Below are 16659 nucleotides of genomic sequence, written 5' to 3' on the forward strand. Positions count from 1 at the left end.
TTAAGTATTGACCACGACTGAACCTCGTGTTCTTAAAATAATTGTTCTCATAAAAAGAGAGAAATTATGGATATTAGATTTATAAACATGACATTTGTTCTTCTTCCTTTACATCCTTTCATTATACAACTTGTCACTAATATACACGATTCTTTATAAGAACAAACTAAATAAGAACATAAGGCTTTGATGGCCAAATTGTTACATTTTAAGGCTTTGTAGACCCTAGAACACTCAATTTCGTAGGAAAATGGACAAAAATACTCACAAAATGGTGAAAATAAGAACATGTTTAGGCTTCAAACTCAAAAAAGTTAAGAACATCTACAGACTTAAAATTTTTTTCGGATATTCTTATAAAAAAACGTTTATTGACAAACAAATCAGTTTCAAAAGGTAATCTGGGTAATCTTCAAATTAATTAAATACAATAAATACCGGACTGAAAAGATTTTGATGCTCTTATAAAAAAAACGTGTTTTAAATTAAAGTTTTAAATGTTCTTAAAAGGTCCTTCAGGTCAAAGTCAGCATGCAAATACTAAAAAATTGAATAAATATTTTCAATATTACGGGAAGTCAATTTTACCCGAACTAACTTGCTTCCATGTAGCACTAAGATAGCCTGTGTGAAGTGTGTTTAATTTCAGCCCGGGAGGAGCACTCATACGGTCCATCCCACGGCATGTGTTGCCCTTAACTCTTTCGAGACTGGTCCAGCTAAAATCATGCCTGTGGGCATGATGACTTCAAAACGCGATTGCGTGCGAGTTACGCTTTGTTACGCTCGCTGTAAAAGCTCAAATGAAAGCTCTTAAATCGGCCAATCAGATGGCTTGATTTCCAAAGCCGTACAAAGTCTAGATTTTTTTTTTCGCTTTTTCTAACCTATAAATCACAGGCTAAAATATCAACAAACTTTGAAAAAAACAAAATGGCGTCTCGTGCAAAGCCAGTGATCAAAAAGAGCTAAGACCTTCATTTTTTCTTCTTCTTCTTGCCAAATTAATTTTGAACAACTTTTTAGGCTACAAAATATACATAAACCTTACACAATTCCCTGGAAATAGGAAAATAAATCAAAATTTTCGAAAAATTTTGCTACTTTGGCCGCCATTATGGATTTCCACCATTTTGAAAAAAAAAAATTTTTTTTTTTAAGTTTCTAAATTTTTGAAGTCTTGCGGTTATTTTGAGGGGTGAATGATATGATGAAAACGTCTCAATCCCAAGATATAGCATTTTTAAAAAGGTATATGAAAAACAGCGAAAATAGGGCAGTCTCAAATAGGTTTTTCGAGACCCTAGAAATGAACTGTAAGGGTGCACCCATTTTGATTTGTTTTGCACATTGTATCGACACCCAGGCTCATTTTTTTTGGGGGGAAATAAAAGATGCAATCAAACTACACTGTAATGGTGAGAAACATTTGGTAAAATGCATTGTAAGAGTACCATTTCACTGCAAGGGTCCGGTTTTAAAAGCCATTTTTTTGGCGGCACATGGTGCCGTTTAGAAATCGAGTGCTCCTTAGTTTATACCTGATTCTTACATCCTAATACGCTTCTTTTGATATATCAATGACCATCCCTAAGGTCCCCATTTTTTGCACCCATCAGCTTATGGCATTTTGGGACATGCAACAATTTATACAAGAGATAAAATATTTGACTTTTTGTTTTCTTTATGCTGAGAGAATATTTGAAAACTCTGGCATATTTCCTTTAACGTTCATTTATCGTCAACGTTATGTATTCTCATTAACAGATCATCCATTCTGCGCATACCATTGTCTGTTCTAAAGCGATATGGCGAATGTCACCGAGCTGACTGATTGCCTTTTGCTTGAGAACGAATAAGAGAAAGCGACTGGGTTCTAATGTTATGCTGTGATTTGTGTTTGATTTTGGTGCAATCTTTTTGCTTTAGTTAGGCAATCACTCATTTTGATATTCATCCTAAATCTTGATAAAAAAGATTAAAGAGTCCGCCAGCATGGGCAGATATGCGTAGCCATGGCCTTGAAAGTGAATAAGTGCCATGCAGAGTATCAGAATCTGCTCAGAGAGACATACCAGAAATATGTAATATTTATCAGACAGTTACGAGTACAATATGAGAAATATTTTACGAGTTCCGAGATTTTTCCGTACAAAAAAAGCACTTTTTGTGTTGGAAGAAAGCGCAGGGTACTTTTGTAGCAAAGTGACGTTAGATTGCTGCTACTGCTACAATGCAACAGCATCTTTTCGTCAATTTATATTTTGTACATGTAAAATACAAGATATATTGTACTCTTTTTAACCAATCAGATTGCAGATATTTTTTGGATCGCCGATAAAGATAAATACAGTAAACTCTCGCTCATTCGAACTTCTATTATTCGATCCTTGCTCCTTGCTATAATTCGAACTTGTTTCCAGTCCCCGTTAAGGAGAAACCCTCTCAAAACACTTTTTTTATAGTTTGTAAATCTCTGTAATTTGAACAAATAAGATTCTCCGTTCGAATTCGAGCTAGCGAGAGTTCACTGTACGCTGTTTTTAGCATTTAAGGTGATTATTCGAGCAAAAGTCGACTCCTATATTTGCACGAGATTTTACTCTTTTATTTGGCAGCATCTCTTCAAATCCTCACGTCCGCAATATTTGGGCACGTAAAACCCAGGTTACTCCGTCCAGACCGATATGACTTTGTGACCTAGGCTACTCAATACACCCATGACCTTCAATGATAGTTAATGACGTAACTTAAGGTCTAAGGAGGGAAGGTGTTAAAACCACGAATCGGAAAAAAGCGAACACGTAATATTTTTTTTTGCTGAGATTACGAAGAAAAGGTCATTAAATTCATATGGAATTAATTAATGACGTGCTTCAAGAAGTTTCTTCTCGAATTGTTTTTGTTTTAAGGGGAAATCGTTAACCTTGACTAATGTGTTTCACGATTGTTGATAGTTAATTACTTTTTAATGACTTTTTAATGACTTGTCAATAGAGACAATAAATAGAAGAATCCGCTACATATTCTATTCAAGTGTCTTCATTCTTCTCTCTGACAATCAATTTCAAATAAATCTTTTGAATAGAAAGACTGGAGAAACGAAGAGAAGGTTTGACTCGAAAAGATGAAGTCTCTACTTTCGATTTTGATTATTGGTACATTTTGTAGCATCGCTGATGTCTCTGGTGAATCTCAACAACGAATGTGCTTCTTTGGGAAAGGTAACATCTGTGATAACGACTTGGCGGGATATTATGAATGCGACGGCAACGATCCGTGGGGAAGATATCACAGATGCGAAAAAAATCAAATGTGCTCATGTGGGATATTTCACCCATGTTCCAAAGATCAAACATTATGTGTTGATCGACCTGAATTTCGTGGTAGTGAAATTCCAGAAGATTTTACAGTGACTTTTCATGGGAAACTCATTAATGGGTTACCTAATTCAGTTGAGACGCAATCCATATCTGGCAATATAAGACAATCACTTGAGAAAGGAAACTCTGTTCTTCGAGAAGAAATTAAGTATAGATATGAAAATGGTACCGAGATGAAAGATGTTATTCGGATTACACAAGAAGAACACAGACTTCACTTTGGAAATGCAATTATTCAGGTAACATAATTTTTCGAATAATTTCAACTTTTTTCAACCCTCTCAGACTACACGTTTTTTTTATAAGAACATCCAAAATTTTTGAAAGCCTTCGGATGCTCTTAACTTTTTGCCCAATTTTAAGCCTAAAAATGTTCTCAACATGTTCTTATTTTCACCAGTTTTTTGAGTATTCTTGTCCATTTTCCTACGAAATTGAGTGTTCAAACAAAGCCTCAAAATATTCTTAATTTGTTTTTGACAATTTGGTCATTGAAGACATATGTTCTTATATAGTTTGTTCTTATAAAAAACGTTTACAGTGATGGGTATCAAGGTCGCAGCTCAAGACTTTAAAGAAAAAAAGGCTTAACAATGATACCTCGTGGATTTTTACATTAGCTCTTGCCTTTATGACTATATGGCTACAGAGCATTTATGACTAATAATACAGCTTTAATATTTATGGTCTACACGGGAAAAACAAATCATTAGTGAATCTTATGTATTTTGATAATTATCAGAATGCGGCATTGAGCTGATTTTTAATTGCTTCATAACGAATTGACGATGTATCATTTAGAAAATTAATAAGGTTCACTGTTACTCCGTTTTTTAAAAAACTCTAAAGATATATAGTTGAGTGCTAGTGTGGAATCTTCTACATTCTAAAAAATGAGAAACTGGGTGTCTTGAAATAAGTGCCATATTTCGGATGTCGGACTGGCGTCTAAACATTTAAACCGGTCGACATATCGTAAATTTTGTTTGTAATGTATGATAAAGAAGAAACTTTCTGTTTGGCTAGAGTGGCTGACTGGCAAACCTACCGACTATAAACTCATTTCGTCAAAAAAAACCGTTTGCAATTTTTTTCGGCTTTGGTTTTTTTTCTTAGATAATATTTCATCTTAGACTATATCATAGTTTAGGTCAAAATATGAATCTCGAAAGATTAGCTTTCTCATTCTCTAACGAAAAAGTTGTTTTTATGTAGAAAATATTTAGATCTTCATGTCAGACTACTTAAAATTTTGATTTCGCTTTAGCGTTCACTTTTAACTTTCCCGTTTCTAATGACGATATTTGCTATAAAAAGCTCCTTTAACGATCTTCCTGAGTGTCAAGGCCTTCAGTTGTATAGTGAAAAGATGAACTCGTTTAAAACACGCGTTTCCTTCCACTGTTAAATATTCTGATTTCACTTTTATGAGCTTCGATACTGATTATGTATAACCTTACCTCATTTAATTCATTATATTCATGACGTAATGTTTTCTACGGAAAGACCCCGGTTTTTGCCAGTAGTGGCAAATTTTATACAACTTTTGTCTAGTTTAAATTTGCCACTACTGGCTACAACCGGGGTATTTTTCCTATTAGAAAACATTATGGCATGAATATCATGAATGACATCAATATCTTTATACAATTATCATATTCTTTATTGCTGGGGATTTCGATCCTTTTGTTTTGAAGTCAGAACATTCAGTGGGGATTGGGAAAAATAGCATAATATTTTCAGTAGGGACAAGAATTGGAGGATAATTTTCCACCGGGAAAATTCCAACTTTTCCAGTGAGAAGGTGTCCCAGTGGATCTGTGAGAGAAGGGTGTTGTAAAGGTTGCAAGTGTCAAGGTAACCTTGTTACTAGTGTATTAACCGTTTTTCGAAACTTGCTGATGGCGTCAATTAGTATTCTTCGGCTTGTATCAATAAAGTGAATAATACCTGTGATACACGGAGACGAGTTTGGTGTTAAGGCAGTATATGAATTATGCGAGATACATTTTGCCACTGGTTGATGTTCTAAGAACTTCACTGTCTTTACATTTTTCATTCTGATCCAAGAGAATTTGCTAGATTAGCCCTTTGCAATTTAAACACCCCTGTCTCTGTGCCCCAGTGGGTGTTGAGTACCCAATGGGGTGAGAATGAAAAAAACCTGAAAATCACTGGGGTGAAAAATCTTCTTTCAAATATTGAGCGGGGTGGCGAAAATTTCCTTGAAATTCACTGGGGTGAGAAAGAATTTTTTGCATGAGCTAAATTTTGGTTAGCCTGTTAGACAAAAAACCGCTTAATTCTATCGTGTTTTAACTATGGAAGGTACTGGCTAACTTTTGGTTTAGTGCTAGTCAAAATCTGCTTCTTACATGCTACTAAAGTAGAAATATCATCTTGATCAGGTGAATATACTCTTACAGTACTGTAACAGGAAATGTAATGAGGTCTGGGGGAAGGGGGCTATAGAGGAGCAGTATGGTTATATCAAATTTTACTCTGGGACCTAGTAATGTTTAGTCAACATGGTTAAAGTAGAGGTCTTTCTTTCAGTATCTATGCAAGTGAGAAAGCCTCTCGAAAACCTTTGAGGCTACAACCTAGCTTTAAAGGAAGAAAGGGCCAAGTACAACCGTGGTTTGCGCTGACAGAGAAATTTTTGATTTTCAACCCCTCTTGTTTGGCACTTTCCACGTTTTAAAATGACCATAGAAGTCGGGTTAAATACAGTAAATAGTGGAACATTTGATGGCGATTTTTTTTGGCTTTTTCAGATATTTCACCTTTAAAGAAGGGGAAGGAGAAAATACTACTGGGGCGATTTTTTGAAAGAAACGTTCTACTGGGGTACGTTAAAATAAGGGCTTTTCGAGTGGGGTGTAAACTTTTTATCATTTTCAATGGGGTGTTTTTTTACTACAACATTCCAGTGGGGTGAGTGATTTGTCCGGTGGGGCTGAAAAATGAGCCATTTTTGGAAAAAAATTTCACTGGGGTGGCCAGTGGGGTGGATCCCACTGGGTCACAGAGGCAGGGGTGTATTTAACATAGACGTCTAAACTAAGTCACTGTAATCGGTGTAGTTTTAGGAAGGTGGAAATACCGCCCGTTTGGAAAAACCTTTGGGCTGAGGAAACAATGGTGTTAACGTTTGTTTCAAACTGTACTCCCGCTTTTTCCCCGTAAACCACGTAAACGCCGTGCATATGTGTTTTCCCGCGTTTACTATCCCTCTTGACCCCCGTCACCGGGAGGGGGCATGGCCCCCTAATATTTTGCAAAGTAATTTTTTTACTTTAAAAAATCTCATAATACCGTTTAGAGGGATGAAATAAGGGTGAAAAGACGAAAATTTTCTTTGTCGCCTTACCATGGTGGGCGACATATTTTTTTGGCCCCCTCAATTCGATTCGCACGCCGGGGGCCATGTCCCTCTAACGGACGATAGCATCGTCTAAATTTAATGATATCCTGAACGTCAAGGCTGCATGTAAGCCATAGGAAAATCATTTATGTTTTTGCTTCCCCACGCAACTAAGCAAATCGTAAATCGTAAATCAAAAATTACGTACAAGAAAACGAAACCACAAAATATAATGAGCTGTTTTAAAAAAAACTTATATTGCACTGTGATTACTCGTTTTCAAGTTATGGAGTAAAGCGTGCCTTAAGATTTCCGGTATCGGAATTCTTTAATGAAGGAAATCTTTCAATCCTTTAAAAAGAAAAGAAAATCAAGTCAGCAAAATTTTAAAAGTAATGAGTAAAGTTTTTCATAATTATTGAGGTATTACTCATTTTCAAGAAATATTTATGTGCCTAAGTACTTCTGATATCGGAATACTACATAGTAATATATAGGAAACATTTTCAACGCAGAAAGGACTAGTGAGTCAGCAAATTTAGAAATAGCATAGACATAGACATAGAATGTTGAGATCATTCATTACGTCTTTACGTTTCCGATGTCGGAATTCTGTAGAAGGAAACTGTTAATAAGTGAATCATAGTCTGTTTTGTAAAATTCAATGCTGAATCATTTGACTTCACTGTCGCCTTCATAAAAATCAGGGGGTGAGAATTTGATGGGTTATTGTCCTCACGTGTATATACATTATCTTCCTTATTTCCAAAGAAGTAACAAGAATCGCAAAATTGCGACTAAATATTTCCTTAAAAATGAAGGTCATTATTGACATATATAAAAAAGCACACATAATAAAGTATACATATATATTTGTCCAGAAAGAACTGGCATGTTGTTTGCTTTGATTTGGTGTTTAAAAATATGTACTTATCAGTCCTAAAAAAAATACAAATTTGAATATAATGAGGGCAATAAGTCTGGTTAAATGTTACTTTATTCACAAGATTTAAGGATTACTGAAAAAATACTACTGCAGATGAACTAAACTCAAAAACTAAAACTTTACAATAAATTTACATTACGACAAAGTAAAAATCTATCTTTAATAGCAACAAAGAAAAAAATGTGGCTCAAAGTTTTAAAGCATTTAAAATAGCTTGTAAACAGTAGACCTTTTTTTAAAGAGGCAGCCATATTGAATAATTATGTACTCCAGCATAACAATGATACAGCCATGCATAATTACTGTATCATGCATATTTTAAAAGTTCAGTAGGTATAGAGAATTCAAGATTTGAAAACAGACACTGCATTGGTTTACAAGACTAGACTAGAGAAAGATGTCAACCATCCACACGGTTCATGAAAAAAATAAAGTATAAACTTCACTCTCCCCCGTAAAAAATGGTAGGTAAACATCCAGTTCTCATAAGAAAACCCAGCAGAGAAATGGTAGGTAAAGAACTCCTTTTAATCATAACTTCTTTTCCTCTTGATGAATTTTTGTGAAATTTTCAGGAGAGATACATAAAATTGTCATTAATATCATGTTCAAACATCTAAAACATTCTCGTTAAAGGAAGGGAAAAAAATGACAATGTTTACATTTCTCTAACCTTCCAGCCACAGTACTAAAGTGAGCATTTTTACCTACCGCCTCTACGGTGGAGATGGCGAGACTGTTAAACGGTGTATTCCAACAAACAACAATCAATATACCGTAACAGGATCCCACGGTGTAAACATTATCAACCAACAAAACCCACACCACCAAAATTGTAAAAATAAGTCAATATAATTTCTATCAACAATTTCTCGTAAAATGTTTTATTTCCAACATTCTGACTGTCTGATACCAATCATGGCTGGAGTCATCATGTGTAAGAGTGACTGTGTATAACAACAAAAGTTTATTGAAAATCATCCCACGGTCATGGTGAAGCTAAAGATTTATCAACCAAACAAAACTGACGCCAAGTCAAATCTGTCGCTTAAAAATTTCCATGAAAATTACAATAGAAACTTATCTCATAAAATGCTTTTTTCAACATTCTGGAGGTGTTCAAAGTTAGAGGTATCATATGTAGAGCCAATCTGCCAATCAATACATGAAAAGTCATTTGCTATCCCATTTGCCATGAGATATACAAGTCAAGAAATCAAACAATAACCAATAAATCATGTCTCTTCACTTTCATGTCACATTGTGTTTATATGGGGTAACCAGAAAGTCAATCCACAAGAACAGCCATCTTCCTTTATTATGGAGTGTTCCAAAACTATTGGTAGGTTGTTTGGAAGTAAAGAAACCCACACAGTTTGATTTATTTTAAAGATTTAACTTGGTGAAAACAAACTGCATCTTTCTAGCAAAAACTCATGTTTCAACCTGCTACATAACAATTGCCAGTCGGGTCTGCTACTAACATGTAATAGTTTTATTATAACCGGGCTTGAGAATCCGTAAGGAACTTGTAACATATATTATATATATAGTTTATCAGCCGACTCGAATCATGATACATTACTTATACTTCACTGGGTGCATTTTTCGCTGTGAAATTAAAAACGGGCGTCAGTCAGGGCGTACGGAAGGCGTTTTGACACGGGAAATTATGGAGAAAGCCCGTTTTAATTAGCCACATTCCGCGGACGCGGTCGAATTGGCGTGTAGGGATAAATTTTTCAAAATGGTAGATTTCACTTTCGTTTTCAGTTAGGCGGCCTATGGATCTGAGCAAATCTGAGACTATAAGACTGGAAAAATAAACAGATTTAGCAAAGAAGAAGCTGAGGAATCAGGGGCGGATCTAGGATTTTGAGGGTACCATGCAAAAACTGAACCTTTTTATCAGGTTTACATTAAATTTTAGTCAGAATTAGTATGAAAAGTGTGTCCTTTGCTTTCTCTCATAAAAACCATTAATTTTCAGTACAGTAATTTAAACAAAATCGTTTTTTTCTCTGTATAATAATAACAAGACCAAATAAAAGAGAAACCATATAAATATTTAATGAAAAGCAAACAGCAAAAGAGCAAAAAAAATTTGAGAGTTTTATCTATTACTGTACTTTGTATAACAAGAAAAGTGTTTAAAGAGGGCAGTATAGAGTGATGAGAAAGATCTTCTTTCAAATTTGTTTTTTTAAATATTTGAAGTCATAAAATATTTTCCATAAATTACATTTTAAAGATAATACATATATACCTACAAATATATTACAAACAATCCCACCAAATAGAAATTCTTGTTGATACAAAAAATTATTTTGTCTGTTTTGAAATTTATTTTGCAATCTTGAATTCCAAGAGTTCCATACAAAAAAATGTCATTTAACTGTAAATCCCATGTTGTAATTTGATCAGTGTCCATAGGCTCAATCTCGTTGTCTCAGTCCACAGTGGGATTGAATTGTATGCAAAGTTTTACAACTACGCAAATGAAAATAATATAATACACATCCTGAATTCAAAAACTAGGGGTGGAGAATTCATACCGTGATTGACTGATTGACTGAAATAATCTTGAGGACCCTCATATTGTTTGTATATGTAATTTTTTTATGAACTTCAGAATTCAGTTCTATAAAAACATCCATTATTGGCATTAATTTTCATGCCAGCACATAAATAATGTCTTCTGCAACCTCATCCTTGAAGCATGACCTTTGATGTGTTTGTATCCTTCGTGTATCCTATTTGCTATTAAACATCGAGCTGTCAGTAAAGTGTTCAACAAAGCCAAGACCAAAACCAAAACAAAGCTAAGTGAGCAACTATCAAAAGAAATCTCCTGATAGTCAACCTCCTGGTTGTTGTTGGGGTTTCGATTGTGTGTGTACTGCTTGCTCATTTTCTCCATAGCATTGTTGTTCTTGAAACTGATAGAATTCCAGATAAAAAACCCAACGTTTCTTTACTCGTTCGTACTTAATTTTCTTGATCAGTTTGTATTGGGATTCAGGAACTATAACATCTGGTAAATCATTAGAAGATGATCTGAAACAAACTCCAATGGTCAAACATATGACACCAAATTTCCAAATCCTTCTGTTTTGAAAAGTCTTTTGTACTGTTTTCACAATTCAGGATCCTTTGACAAACGATGGAATTTAATAGGGTTACCATTACAGTCTTTCACAAAAACACAAGCTGGAACTGCAGTTACTTTTCATTGTGGGTTGTGAAAACAACTCCAATCTGCTAAAAAATTCAGTCTTCTCTATCTTTTCCTCTCAATCTTGCCTTGTTTTGGTTTGGAATTTTCGCAAGATGGCGCATATCATCGAAAAAGTCCCTACAGCTAGTTACCAGGCCCTTTTACGGAATGTGGCTAATAAATATTTCCCTTTTGGAAAACGGGAAATATTTAATAAAAGCGAATTATAAAATCGTGAAAAAGTATGTAAGACTAAGATTAAAAGATTAAGAGTTAAAAATAATTTTTAATACCCAGAACTGAAGATGGTTCAACTGAAATGCTCTTGCTTCAATAAGATAAAAATTTGTTGTTTTTTGAACCGGACGTAAAATACGTAAAATTTGGCCAGTAACTCCAAAAAATAAACTTAATAGGCACTTTAGGCCGATTTTCGAACTTTTAACTACCCCTGTCAAACTTGGTTCATTGGAAAGCTCTATCTTTTCTCGTTTCAACGAGGGGTCACTGACCTCTGTAACATTTATAGAAAAAAAGTTATTGGATTTTTTGTGAAGCTAATTGGAGCAAAAATTAGCGGACTTTTACTGCAAGGAGCCTTCCAAAAAGTGGGCAAAAAACAGGCATTTTTTTAGTCAAAAAAACTTAATTTTGAGCAAGTTTTGTCTATAACCCAAGTTCAGGTGAACACCTTTTCGATTTTTTTCTTTCAGTTGATCTTTGATCATCATACTACAGGTTGAAAATTTTTTTTTGTTGAAACTTCACTTTTTCACAAAATTAATACCACTTTTATACAGGGAGGTAACGTAAAAACGAAAAAATCCGGGGGTAAAAAGTAACAAAAATCGCAATTAAAATTCAGGATTTCAATATTGAATGTCCATTTTGATTCATTTTGGTGCTAAAAATGATGTCTCGTGATGCTGAATAAAAAAATTTACAAATTTTCAAAAATTTGGCCTCAAAATTAAGAAATTTCAATTTTAGGCCATCTGATGACGTCATAAACCCGTTTTTTGTAATAACTCTTGATACACTTTGATTGCAAAGCTAAAATTTTGCACACTGAAAGGTATTGTGGTAAACTAGATTTTGAAAAAAAAAAATTTGAAAAAATTGATGACGTCAGCATTTTATTGCAAAAATTCGATTTTTGCTTATTCCTGCTGACGTCAGCAGAAAAAATCGAAATTTTTGATTTGTAAATTTTTTGTACCTGAATATCTTTCAGTGTGGCAAATTTCATTGCCTAAAGTGGTTTCAGTCAACAAGTATTGAAGATTTTAGATTCGATGACGTCATAAATGGCAGATGACGTCATTAATCCGTTTTTTTGCAATAACTCTTGAAATATTTTGATTGCAAAGCTAAAATTTTGCACACTGAAAGGTATCGTGGTGAACAAGAGTTTAAAAAAATTTTTTTTGAGAAAATTGATGATGTCAGCATTTTATTGCAAAAATTCAACTTTTGCTTATTCCTGCTGACGTCAGCGAAAAAAATTCAAAATTCTGATCTTTAAATTTTTGGTACCTGGATATCTTCCAGTGTGGCAAATTTTATTGTCTGAAGTGGTTCCAATCAACAGATATTGAAGATTTTTGCAAAAAATTAGATTTTTGCTTATTTTTACTGAGGTAAGCGAAAAAATTGAATTCAAAATTTACTGAAAGATATAGTATACTATATCTTTCCATGTGCCAAATTTTATTGTCTGAATTCGTCCCAGACAACAGAAATTTAAAATTTAAAATTGGATGATATCAGAAAAACGCACTAAAATAAAAAAGATGGAATTGAAGAAAATGTTGAAAACTATCATAAAAAATGTTTTTTTGCAATTCTCATCAAATAAAGGGTCTTCAAAATTTGGTTTAGATATCTCCTTTCATCAAAAGATTTCCACATTCCATCTACTATCTAAAAAATCAAACGAAACACAATATTTTACTGAAAGTGACACAGTCAATTTTATTCTTGTAATGAATAACAATTTATTAGACATGTTCACAGATGATAAAAACTTGTTAAGAAATTGCATGCAAATGATAATCATGAGTAAGAAAGTGCTAAAATATCTTGAGATTGTCTACTAAGGGACCCATGGAAATATGGCAATGAATTTGGGAGATATCGCAATGCTGTACACCTTAGTTTCATATGAAAAATTTCCTTGTCATCAATATTTTATACCACCATAATATACCATTCACAAATAAAAAGTTACTTAAATGGGTCTCCTCCTTTACAGATTTGGATTTCCAGTGCATAACATGTTACTTTAGTATTCATGATAATATACCAAATTGTCAACCTCGAAATTGTCACATTTAGTTATTCCTAAATATTTACAACACTTTCCAGCAATCTTTTTTGTGAAATTTGTGTCTTCATAAACGAAACTCCATGACATTTGTATTATTGATATTAAATCACAGTTTGGAACACTAGAGTTGCTTGGTCCAATTATTGCAAGAATGTTTATCTTTGTTTGCATTTTCATTATGTGCAACATTATCATTACATCATTGTCAGCAAGTTACGTTGTATTGTCAGCTTTAGAGGTTGTTCAACTTTGTTGAATTTGTAATCCTGGCACCTGAATGTGAAAGGAAAAAAAATCAAAATTTCATAATGGGAAATAATCTCTTTTAAAGGAATCAATGCCAAATGTGTGGTCATTCGCTAAAATCTGCTGAGAAAATAGACTCTAAGGTGTGAGACTCTGCTTGATGGTTAGGGCTATGTTTTCCATGCATATATACTGAGCCATTGAAGAAGTTTACAGGAGAGTACAAAAAGGACCACAGGGAACATACAGAAAGAGTCACGAGAGCCTACAAGAAGGACCATGGGGAACGTACAAAGGTACACGGAGAACGTACAATAAGGTACACTGGGAACGTACAATAAGGGGACAAGCTGGAGTTTTTACAAGCTCTTATTTGATTTGGTTGGTCGTTAACCTGTAATTTAACAATTTTGTTACTTTTTCTAAAGAACGTGTCATCTCTTTTACTTTTAATGACCAATTAGTGAAGTATCTTATAAAAACTCCAGAAAATCCTACAATAAGGTACACGGGGAACTTGCAATAAGGTACACGGGGAACGTACATAAGGTACAAAGTGAACGTACACAAGGTACAAAGTGAACGTACAATAAGGTACACGGGGAACGTACAATAAGGTACACGGGGAACGTACAATAAGGTACACGGGGAACGTACAATAAGGTACACGGGGAACGTACAATAAGGGGACAAGCTGGAGTTTTAACAAGCTCTTATTTGATTTGGTTGGTCGTTAACCTGAAATAAAACAATTTTATTACTTTTTCTAAAGAACGCGTCATCTCTTTTACTTTTAATGACCCAATTAGTGAAGTATCTTATAAAAACTCCAGAAAATCCCACAATAAGGTACACGGGGAACGTACAATAAGGTACACGGGGAACGTACAATAAGGTGCACGGGGAACTACAATAAGGTACACGGGGAACGTACAATAAGGTACACGGGGAACGTACAATAAGGTACATGGGGAAATTGCAATAAGGTATGTACACAGGGAAATTGCAATAAGGTACACGGGGAACGTACAGTAAGGTTCACGGGGGGAATGCACAATAAGGTACATGGGGAAATTGTAATAAGGTACACAGGGAAATTGCAATAAGGTACACAGGGAAATTGCAATAAGGTACACGGGGAACGTACAGTAAGGTCCACGGGGAACGTACAATAAGGTACATGGGGAAATTGTAATAAGGTACACAGGGAAATTACAATAAAGTACACGGGAACATACAATAAGGTACACGAGGTACGTGTACGTACAATAAGGTACACGGGGAAATTGCAATAAGGTACACAGGGAACGTACAATAAGGTACACGAGGAACGTACAATGAGGTACACGGGAAATTGCAATAAGGTACACGAGGAACGTACAATAAGGTACACGGGAAATTGCAATAAGGTACACAGGAATGTACAAAACGGTACACAGGGAGCATATATACAAAAGTTACATGGGGAACATACAAAAAGGTACACAGGTGACAGGGATATTTTAACATCTTTAGCATCATCAGACATCAAGACAAGGCTAAATATATGGGCCACAAATAAAAGTGCAAGCTTTTCCAAGTTTTGATCATTACTATCTAGACAATATACATGAAATCAGAAAGAAATTTATGCTTACCTTCTTCTCTTCTATTCATTAAAATAGGAATAGATATTTCCATGTTTTTCAGCTTCTTTCTCCACCCCTCTTCTTCTCCTTTCTTGATCCGGAATCTCAAAAAACCCGTGCAAAATCGAAAGTGATTTCGGGACGGGGGTCATGTTGGAAATTTGAAAATCACAATATTGAATTTTGGCATGGTCTCTAATACACTGGATATAAAGTGTTTATAATTTTTGGAAAGTTAAGTTTTTTCTTTATAATACTTAGGGTGTGCTATATTTAAAAATTGAGTTTACAAAAAGTTATGATTAAAAAAGATTTTCAAAGCTCTGTAGAATTTTACTGGGGAAAACAATAATTTCAGCACACACGAGAGAAACTCAGGCAGTCATCTGAGCTTTACACACAATCATTTGTTTTATGAAAGGCTGGTAAAAACCCCTGCCATATTTTGATAGAAGAATGTTTACTATTTTTTGAAAAATCCGAAACCCCGTCTTTATAAAGAAACGATTCCCCGCTAAATTTTCGCGACAACTTTTAGTCACGTGACTGAAGTGCCTAAACTTAACTAAAAAAAACTCGAAAAAACTGAATTTTTTTAGATGTAAATAGAAATTTGTGCAATCTGACAGAACACTAGTATTTTTTATAAGCTTGAGAATACCACCGAAATATATCGCTTGACTATTTTTAAATTTTATACTTTCCTAATTTCCAAATGTTTTTTATTTCAGTACACTTACCTTAAAGACGCGAAGTCTGGTAACAAGTCATGCACTGTCCGAAACACACGTGGTCAAGTCGATTTCTTTCACGATTTACGAAAACTCTCATACAGACAACAATTCAAAACTGACGAATACTTCTTCACAGATGGTCCCGCCCGAAATCATGCCGCCTCCACCATAAAGAAATGGGCGTTCCGTCAATTCCACCCTTCCCAACCAAAATGTCCGTCATCATTCTATAAGGTGAAACATGGTAGCAACAACCATAAAGGAACCAAAGAAGAATTTATCAAGTTTCATTATTTCTACCTGACAAGACCAAGACCAGATTATTTCAGACTACCAGCTGAATGTTTGAAATTAATCCAATACCATGATGACCAGAAAAAACGCCAGTTAAATAACCTTGATGATGATAATGAAAAACGTGAAGAATTTAATGGAGAAAGAGCTGCTGAAATTGAACGTGAACTTGAAATGGACTTTCATAAACTGTTTTAAAAAATCGTGTATTTGCAAAGTTAGCCTATAACGTTGTTTTTAACATTCATTGAACACGGACGTTACGAACGTTAAATGAACGTTAAAAGAACGTTGTAGGGTGACTTCGGTAAAAAATTTTGTATCAACCAAGTAAGCACAATGCGTTGTTTTTACGCATTCATTTAACGTTAAACGAACGGTACGAACGTTAAGTGAACGTTGAAACATCGTATATGATTAGCTGGACTGTAACATTGGGGGTGAAAGGGGATTTGAAATTTGGATAATGCTGACACAATCTCTATTGTAATTTTACCTATTTTACCTGTTTAATC

The 16659-nt window shown here is 34.5% G+C and overlaps 1 protein-coding gene across 1 annotated transcript; it reads left to right on the top strand.

The window, feature by feature from the left end:
* Window positions 1-3066: 3066 nt before the first annotated feature.
* On the top strand, window positions 3067-16609 carry LOC136815329 (uncharacterized). The gene is made up of 2 exons (XM_067071769.1): window positions 3067-3622; window positions 15848-16609. Exons 1-2 carry the CDS (start codon window positions 3128-3130, stop codon window positions 16340-16342), a joined length of 990 nt encoding a protein of 329 aa, XP_066927870.1. The 5' UTR covers window positions 3067-3127; the 3' UTR covers window positions 16343-16609.
* Window positions 16610-16659: the final 50 nt, after the last annotated feature.

The sequence above is a fragment of the Clytia hemisphaerica genome, unplaced genomic scaffold (assembly GCF_902728285.1).
Source record: "Clytia hemisphaerica strain Z4C2 unplaced genomic scaffold, Clytia hemisphaerica genome assembly, whole genome shotgun sequence".
NCBI classification, from domain to species: domain Eukaryota; kingdom Metazoa; phylum Cnidaria; class Hydrozoa; order Leptothecata; family Clytiidae; genus Clytia; species Clytia hemisphaerica.

Excerpts from the sequence above, each read along its gene's own strand:
- LOC136815329 (XM_067071769.1), top strand. The coding sequence starts at position 3,128 with ATGAAGTCTCTACTTTCGATTTTGATTATTGGTACATTTTGTAGCATC. Across the intron at positions 3,623-15,847 it reads TTGGAAATGCAATTATTCAG|TACACTTACCTTAAAGACGC; the intron begins GTAACATAATTT and ends TTTTTATTTCAG.